At 38.6% G+C, this 9,040-nt stretch overlaps 2 protein-coding genes across 4 annotated transcripts in view; both read right to left on the bottom strand.

Annotated features, from left to right (window-relative positions):
* The window catches only part of LOC116400623 (troponin I, fast skeletal muscle-like), a 10,679-nt gene extending 9,132 nt beyond the window's left edge, over positions 1-1,547 (bottom strand). Inside the window, exon 1 of the mRNA XM_031878543.1 lies at positions 1,093-1,547. The gene's annotated coding sequence lies outside the window, so the exon portion shown is untranslated. The remainder of the gene's footprint in view (positions 1-1,092) is intronic.
* Positions 1,548-3,391: 1,844 nt separating this feature from the next.
* LOC116400621 (troponin I, fast skeletal muscle-like) lies at positions 3,392-6,637 on the bottom strand. 3 transcript variants are annotated; one of them, XM_031878541.1, is made up of 6 exons: positions 6,630-6,637; positions 5,854-5,890; positions 5,556-5,684; positions 5,034-5,123; positions 4,429-4,605; positions 3,392-3,693 (listed from the first exon to the last, which is right to left on the bottom strand). In XM_031878541.1, exons 1-6 carry the CDS (start codon positions 6,635-6,637, stop codon positions 3,598-3,600), a joined length of 537 nt encoding a protein of 178 aa, XP_031734401.1. In that variant the 3' UTR covers positions 3,392-3,597. The 3 variants fall into 3 exon arrangements, with proteins under 3 accessions (XP_031734401.1, XP_031734402.1, XP_031734400.1); XM_031878542.1 differs by having other exon boundaries at positions 3,392-3,684; XM_031878540.1 differs by lacking the exons at positions 5,854-5,890; positions 6,630-6,637 and having other exon boundaries at positions 3,608-4,605; positions 5,034-5,603.
* Positions 6,638-9,040: the final 2,403 nt, after the last annotated feature.

Raw genomic sequence — 9,040 nt, 5'->3', positions numbered from 1 at the left:
ATATATATATATATATATATATATTTATATATGTGTATAGTTTAATGTCTTGGGATGGCTAATTTAAACAACTCAACTAGTTTAAATTTAACATTTTTTTAATTGTTTTAATCTCGTTTTTAAAAGATATTAAATAAAACTTTACTGTTGCGTTGTTTTGAAGAATGTTTTATATTTCTAAAAGGATGTTATGATGTCAGATTTATTAAGTGCAGTAAAAAGTAAAATACTTTCCTCTGAGATGTAGTAGAAGTAGAAGTAGAATAGAACGGGAAAACTCAAGTGAGGTACAAGTACCTTGAAACTGAATTCGGTTACATCAATAGATGAGGTTTAAACTTTAGATACAGCAAAGACAAATTAATGTGTAATTTATTTTAAATGACATAAAGCTCCGTCTTTGTGATTCAGAAGAAGAATGAAACTAAATCTATTGTTTGAATCCTGTTTTTGTAGAATAAAGCTTTAACGTCTGAATGCTTCCGAGGAGAACAAGCTAAATTTGGCGAGCGGGGATTAAAGACAAGTGTGAAGTGAAGACAGAGACTGAAGTCGGCAGCCGGCTGCAGATTAGAACCACGTTATTCCTCCGAACCCCCCCGGTGCTGACAGGAGGATAAACACTGACGGGTCCACTTTCAGGTTCGAGCCTTGTAGTGGTGTTGCCTTTCAGAGAGACCCGTCACCGGCGTACATCAGCGGGCTGAACCCACACTAAACAAAGCTCAAGAAGAATAAGGGTCGGACCAATAAAAGAAACCTAAAACTTTTAACTTTTTAAAATTGTGTCAACATAAAAAAGTATGTTAAGTCAGCGAATGCCAATTAAACGTCAACTATTGATGCAAATTGCTAAAACACTCCGAAAGAATTCCCCAAAACATCAAACATCTGCATTGTCCCGTTGCTATCGAACACCTTGATCAAAGAACAGACAAACGTCACATTTATGATGTTTCTTTCACGGACAGAATGAGATTTTGGATAAACAAAACATAAATTCCTAACAACCGTACCGACCAGATGAAGCATCTGTTCGCCTGCTGTCCTGCAAAAGAATGTGCAAACAAACAAGAGAGAAAGAGTCCTTACTGTAGACCAGGCGGAGGGTTCAGCTCGTTAGACCGAGTCCCGACCGGACCGAGAGTTAAGAAGCTATATATTGCAATCTGTGATAGTCCTCTAAATCCTCCACTTTCTCTTTATGGAAGCGGATTACTGGTCAAACCAATGGGCTGGCAAGGTCATGAAATACAGTACAGTGTCATCTGGCCCCTCATTATAAATAACCCGCCCTTTAAGATTGTTATCTGTATTATCTCGTTTCATCCGGCTTCTCACGGAGACAACGCAGGAAAGTGATTAAACCGCAGAGGCATTTTCTAATCAACGGCTAATAATATTAAGTGTAAATTAAAGTTGCTGCCACAGAGCTCGACTGTGTCCAGTCACACGTGTGAGAGGACGACTCTGTGTCTGAAGGATGCTTTTATTTTGTAGAAAGTCTCTTCACTAATAGATGTTATTTAGTTCAGTAGATGGAGAACAAAACTCTGTTCAACGGTTCAACTGAAATAAACAAAGATCCTCTGATCAACAGCTGAATAAGAAGAGAAGAAATCAGCAGGTAAAAGAAACAGGAAGCTGAGATTTAAACATGAACAACTTCCTGTTTCAGTGTTAAGAGTTTCACAATAAAAGCAGCGTAGAACAAGGTGGAATCAACAATTAACTTTAGACTTCACAATATAAACAGAAGGTTAGTCTAGAGTTACTGGTGGAACATCAGCTGATCTAATCACAGTTTAAACCTCTTTAATCCATATTTACTGATCAATAATGAAACTAGTTCATCATTATTCTGTCATGTGACTCTGTGAGGAAGTTTAGATCGTTTCATTTAAACTAGTTCACATGTGAATAAAACATCTGGTGTCTGAATTATACAGTAACATCGGTTAGAATAATAATTATTCCACCGACATCAGTTTGTTTGAATTTCAAACTGTTTTAAAGACGTTGAAGTGTGAAAGCCGATAATAACACTTCAGTCTCACTAATTTCTATACTGACACAAAACAAGAAATGAAATCAATGTTTGTCCCGGTATTTAAATCAAAACAGCTTCCAAACCTTAAGGTTTTCGGTCTTGAAGCAAACCCTTTTCATTATATGTGGATTATGGATTATGTCTTTAATATGAAGTTGAACTCACTGTGTTGCTGTTGTCGCAGCGCGGCGGCTCTGAAAGAGAGGAAAACTTAAGGTAATCATTGAGTTAAAGTTGTTCACAAATACATTAATAAACACTTATATGTCCTTATATCTATATTATTATTATGTTCGATAATAATATAATGTACAAATATACATTTTTATACTTATGAATGGTAAAAAAGGGGGTTCAAATAAACTGTTGAGACAAAAGTTGAAAATCAATCAAAACAACATAAATACAATTATTTAAAAAAGAGTTACTGACCTCAGATCTGTTTCTCTTTGTGTGGTCCGATCAGTTTGGTGTTTTAAAGTCAGCATGAGGAAGATGAATATACTTCACAGAGTTCCTTTCAGGGTACAAATGTTTTTATATGACATTATTTGGAGTCATATATCTCACGTCAATGACGTGTTGAAGATGACACCGTGAGAGGATTTACACGTCATAAATCAGCAACAACCGAGGAACTTTAACTCGGAGTCGGATTATGTTCACTGCTTTTTAACGCTCTCACGACTCATTAACTTACTTCCACCTGTTCTATCGATCATGAGCATTACAATTCAATACATACAAATCAAATTCAACATATACATACTTGTATAATTGTTTTTATATAACAATTATTACATTTGTAGTGCATGTATATTGAATATCAATTTAAATTCACAAAATTGAGTTTAAATTAGTGCCATCGAAGGGCAGCGAACTATTACCCATGAAACCTCCACACATTCATTGATATTATGTCTAATATTATTTAATAATTGTTCTTTCATGGCACATAAAAAGCTATCGTGTAGTTATTGTAAAACAAAACAACTTCTAAGGGCGACTACTTTCCCTCAACGATACTGTTGTCAGAGGAGCCTCCGCCTCCGATTTAGCTGGTAGCTAACGTTAGCTAACGTTAATTTTGAATACTTATATAATATGCTTAAGATTTAACTTGGAGATTCAACGTACTCTTAATGTGGGATGTAATATAATAATGATTTAATTATTATTAATTGTACGAACACCTAAGTTACTATTTCATGTGTTAGCGTATCAAGGTCCAGCTAGCTAGTTTCCTTAAAGGTGCTAAATACGAAATTCAGAGCATATCTCATTGACTCCATAAGGCTCTCAACATGGAGACAGCTCAGCCGGCGGCTCATAGCTAACGGTGCTAATTTCTGATTTCTGTCTTAATATTTTGATTCCAGTTGTCAAATTTTGGGTTTTTACGACAAATAAGCACGACTAAAAAGGGCTCCTTCAGTTTGTTTATTCAGTCAAACAGTTAGTTTATTAATAATTCATATATTTGTGCTATCTAAACGGTCAATAAAAAAACAGAGACTTAAGATTCTGCAGCTTTGTTACGGGCTGATTTAAGCCTCGGTCTCAAACATCTTCTTCCTCCCGTCCATGCCGGCTTTGTCTTCAATGTTTTTACGCCAGTCACCGACGTCTCGCAGCTCTTTATCCTGAAACACCACAGACCCAAAATCAGAGCTGGACCACGAGGGTTTATCAAAGTTTCAGATAATGGTCTGAAAAAAACCCTGGTTCAGCAGTCCTACCTTACTTTAGACTGAAGGACTAGTTAGGTTCAGCTTGACTCCATCTTTTTAACGATAATTGTTTAAATCTGCTGTATAATATCTATATAGTTACTGTTAGGGAAGGTTGGTGGAACATAAAAGGCCACTTGTGAGGACTTTCTCAGAAATATATTTCATTCAGAAAAGTTAAACTAGTGTTAAAGGCATTAAAACAGGTCTACCACTCTACAGTGTGTGGAACCTTCTCTGGAGACGTTTCTGAGATTGAAGGTATAATAAATGTGATTTTTAGTTCCCACAATGTCTAGAAAACATCAAATCCAGAGTGTAAGAAGTTACAAAGATCAATCACATCATTGGAGGAAGAATTCATCTAATCCGGACGGTTCAAACATTAGATTAAAATAAGACAATGGAATGAACTCTGCAGGTTTCTCGAGAAAACTGTTTCCATCCACTGCTGTGAGTTGCTGCTAATTCTCCAGAGAAGCTCAAACTATGTAAAACCATGTGGACATGATGGAAATATGACATTTCTGTTTCCGGTATTAATGTGAGGAAGGTTTCGGTCTCCTCATCGCTCCACACACATCTCACGTTTTCAGCTCTAAGTCTCAGTAAATACGATATTTTTATGAAACGAGGCCACTTCCTCACCTCCTCCTTGACCTCCTTCTTGACCTGCTTCAGGTTGGCCCTCAGCTCCATGTTCACCGTGTGCTTGGAGCCCAGCAGAGCCTTCAGCATGGCGTCGGCCGACATGCGTACTTTCCTCAGGACGGGCTTCTTGAACTTACCCATCAGGTCCTGAACTTTGATTTTCAGGTCGTCGATCTGGAAGGTGGAAACAGAGAGGCCACGACGGATGAAGAGTTGAGTCTGGATTTACTACAAACGCCTTAAACACGCTACAAAATGACATTTACAACCTAGAACAGCCGAGAAAAAACTAAACTCTCAATACTTTCAACCTTCTTTGGGCCGTGAAGTTTTTTTAGATTCCATTTACTACAATTTAAGCAATTCTCAAACATAGATGATGGTCCTTTCTGCCTTTGTTTCATGCCAGTGGCAGCAAAGGATTTAATTACACTACAAAATGAACAGTTCTGAAAGCCTCACCAGTTAAAAATGGAGATAAAGATGTAAAATGTGGAGACTCTAAAACCTCCACACTGTGTAAAAATAAAGTTACGACAATGTTTGGGAGCCAAGCAGGAGTTTGAAGGTTCTGCAGGGGGTTACATGTTGAATAATTCTACCTCCTTGTTGGCTTTATTAACTTTCATATCCAGGTCGTATCGCTCCTCGTCCATCACGTCGATCTTGTGGTGGAACTCCCGGCAAAGCTCCTGAACACAAACAGCAGCAAGATAGTCACGATGACAGAACGACGCACCGTGGACCAGAAACATCCCGTGTTCCCTCAAATCAAAGGCCAGTTCATTCTATTATGAACGTCTTCAACACCACATACATGTCTGTATTAACACATCGACCTACTGAAGCTAAGGACTCTGTAACTGCATGTTCTATGGAGGAATAAATACTGTAAATAATCTGCCGATATAAACTGTTCACTGATGATACTGAGCTCAGAACTGACTGCATGAGCCCAGTACCACGGTACTCACCAAGTGCAATCTATTGCTTTTGTGTACAGGGACACAAAATCTGTTTTTAAAACCTGACTGTTGGTTTTGTTGGCTTAACGACGTAATATCGTCCCTGAAAAAAAGTTGCAATAGATGACAATAGACTCCATGTCTTTCTTCAGGACGTACCTGCAGCTCCTGCATGCTCCTCGGCATGGACACAGGAGGACAGGTCTCTGCCATGTACCGGCCCCTCTCCTCCTCTTGCTCCTTCTCCTCCTCCTCCAGTAAACCTTTGGCGATGGACAGCATCAGACTCTGCCCGACAACAGCAACACAACATCAGATATGACTCAACATCAACAGGAGTGAATGTAAAGACATTTTTGCCAGTTGTTGTAAACCAAAAAAGTGACTTTTACATTTTTTGTTATTTTGAATTTGTTTTGTACAACACTGTATAAAATTTCAAATAGAGATATTTTACCTTCAGATGATGCTTGCGACTCGACGACATCTTTTTCCTAAAGGGTTTGAGAGGTAAAAAATATATGAATATATAACAAAATATATACAATTTCTAAAGTTTAAAATTTAGAATTTACAAGAAAACACTTTCTCTGAGATTAAAGTCACATATTTACATATTAAATAAATAAATATATTTACGGCAACTGTGGTTGTGTGTTGTTCCTGCAGTAGATGACTTCATCAGATTATACTTTGCAATCAGATTTATCAATAAGGAAATGCTCTTGATTTGATCCCCAAATCACCAAATTATCATAAACATCTGGACTTTGAAGAGACATTGTTGTGTATTGTCTTCAGAAGAAACATGATTTTAATTTTTGTTCTCATAGAATTTGTAAATTCTTTCTCGTTAATTTACCATTTTAATCTCAGAAATTCTAATTGTTTTCTCTGAGTATTACCCCCCCCCCCACCCTGTTTATTTTTTTACCTACAATGTCCCTGATATAAAATAATATTAATTTTAAATTCATTATAAACACGGTATGCAAAGACAAAGGTGACTTGATTTTAGAAATAAGCTGAAATTAACTAATTTTGACTGGAAACGACTGCAGTACGGTTTTAGGAAATGTTTCTGTTACATTTCTATAATCCTGTTTTAAATACAATATATGGTTCTTCTGATTGGACAATATAGATTACTTAATACGTTTGACTTTAGTGTTATTGGTCCAAATTAAAATATATACGTGAACATAGAGATGAATGAGACCCAGAATTACTCACTCCGACATCTTGGCGTTTTTGGCTTCAAAGCCTGCAGAAAAACACAAGTTTCCATTTGAAATGGTTTATTAGTATTCAAGAAAAGTATTTGAAGATCACAGAAAAGTCATTAAGTATGAGGCGGACAGGTGACACAAAGAGATGGGAATAGGAAACGGGGTGAAGGCGGGGTCAGACTCAGAAATAATAACTCTACTTAGAGGAAACGGGACACCAACAGGCAGCTCCAGCCGAGGGAAAGACCTTGAGTCTAAATCAGGACAAGGATCTGGGGTCCAGTTGTCCCCTCCTGGGCATCCTAGTCATGAAAGGTCTGTCTTCTGGAAGATTATCAGGAAACACTCGACACCTCCTCTGTCGGTGCAAACGTCTCCGCAAATAGAGACCGTGCAGAACAATCCAGATAAACAACAACTGCATCCAAACGGAAAGCTAAATCTTTGCCGAAATGTCTAAAATACATCACAACAATGATTTATCCACTAATGCTGCATTCACACGGCAACCTCCGGTTCTGCTGGGTGAAGTCAGAGCTTCATGTGTTACAGCTGCATTCTCTCTAGTGTCCACCAGGGGGCGACTCCTCTGGTTGTATAGAAGTCTATGAGAAAATGACTCTACTTCTCTGGACCACAGCTACAGACAAAAGAGCCGAGAGACAAGACGTTCTGTGCAGACTTCTGAGAGTTCAGTAACATCACCAAACAAACCAGAATACACATTTCTGACTTCAGCGCACAGTTTCAGCCTCCTTTGATGATCTGATTCTTCTTCAGTTCAGCCTCCTGTGATGATCTGATTCTTCTTCAGTTCAGCCTCCTGTGATGATCTGATTCTTCTTCAGTTCAGCCTCCTGTGATGATCCGATTCTTCTTCAGCAGGAAGACTTTCTTGAGGAACATAATGAATGCTGGAATATTATGACCTGAAATGACTGAAGCTCCAAAATAAAAACATTTAAATCATTTGTTGGCGTCAATCCTCAACCTGTGACACATTTAGCTGTTACTCAAACTATGACATCATTAAAGTCTTGTTGCTTCTACAAATACAAAATGGGATGGGATGTTTTTATTGCAGAATGATGAGATGACATTTATCCAAATTCTGCAAAATACATCCATTAGTTGTGTTGTACCTTGAGACCAGGAGCTCATGTGTAGATTTGTACTACGTTTACATTATTAACCATGTGTGTATGTATTTGTAAGTTTACTCCAAGCATTTCTTTATTTTATATTTCCTTGGAGAGATTTTTGATCAGTGAATGAGCATAACTGGATCAAACATGAAGCCAAAATGAAACGAAGCTGTCAGATGAATAACCGAGTCATTCTGAGCTCTGACATATTAAAATGTATTCAAACACATTAATAAACACTCAGACTATCGCTTCACAACTCCAGAGTCCATTTACACAAACACACCTCATCACACCTGCAGCATCGACCCGCTCAACCCAACATATGAACCCCACGAACAACCAACACCTCCTCAGTGGACTTCTCCACCTCCACCTCCATCACCCGACAGCAACAGTTCCTAACCAGCTGCTTTGCGTGTACATTCTAAAACGTTAGTTTCGACAGGAGCTCAACGACAACAACCAAAAACTCATATTTACAGAACTGCGTGATGACAGAGCCACAAAGCTCGTCTATGAAGCATCTTTTGTTCAAAAAAACAATCGGCAGCAAAAGAAAAAAGATTTCTCACCTTTTTGGTTCGTAGACGGAAGCAGAAGATTGAAGAAGCAGCTCGGTGTCGGCCACTAGCAGTTGGTATATATTGCATTCCCCGAAGGAAAAGGAAACCCCATCTTTCTCTTTATGGAAGTGGATTTCCTCTCAGACCAATGGGCTCACCACAACCTGACATCTTATATCCCCCCCCCCCCCCCCACCCCCCCACATCTCCTTCCTATCTGACCATTATAAATAACCCTTTCTTAGATTGTTCCACTGATTGCATTATTCCTCCCGACCCCCCAAAAGGAAGCTGCTCATGAGCCAAAGAAAACAAAGAGAAGTGGGAGGAGGAGATCAAGAAGATACGACTAGATGAAGAGATTATGATTATCATATCACGGGGCGACCATGGCTGGGCTAAGAGGGTTGTCTGGTAACAGCAGGGTCAACGGTTCGATCCTTGACTGGAACGTGTCCCTGAGCAAGACTGAACCCCTAACAGCTCCCCGGGCGCCTGTCATTGACAGCCCACTGCTCCCTATATACAGGGATGGGTCAAATGCAGAGACACATTTCCCCCTTAAAGGGATCAATATAGTATAATAAATTAAAAAATTTAATCTACGGGCTCACTTAATAGAAACAAGGCTGTGAAAGTTGAGGGGACGCAGGTGGAACGTCACAGTAGAGGTAGTAACAGTAGAGGTACTAACAGTAGAGGTA

The sequence above is a fragment of the Anarrhichthys ocellatus genome, unplaced genomic scaffold, assembly GCF_004355925.1.
Source record: "Anarrhichthys ocellatus isolate YVR2014 unplaced genomic scaffold, GSC_Weel_1.0 scaffold186, whole genome shotgun sequence".
In the NCBI taxonomy this organism is placed as follows: domain Eukaryota; kingdom Metazoa; phylum Chordata; class Actinopteri; order Perciformes; family Anarhichadidae; genus Anarrhichthys; species Anarrhichthys ocellatus.
Note: the sequence above shows the minus strand (reverse complement) of the source record. Positions and strands in the feature narration are given on the sequence as shown.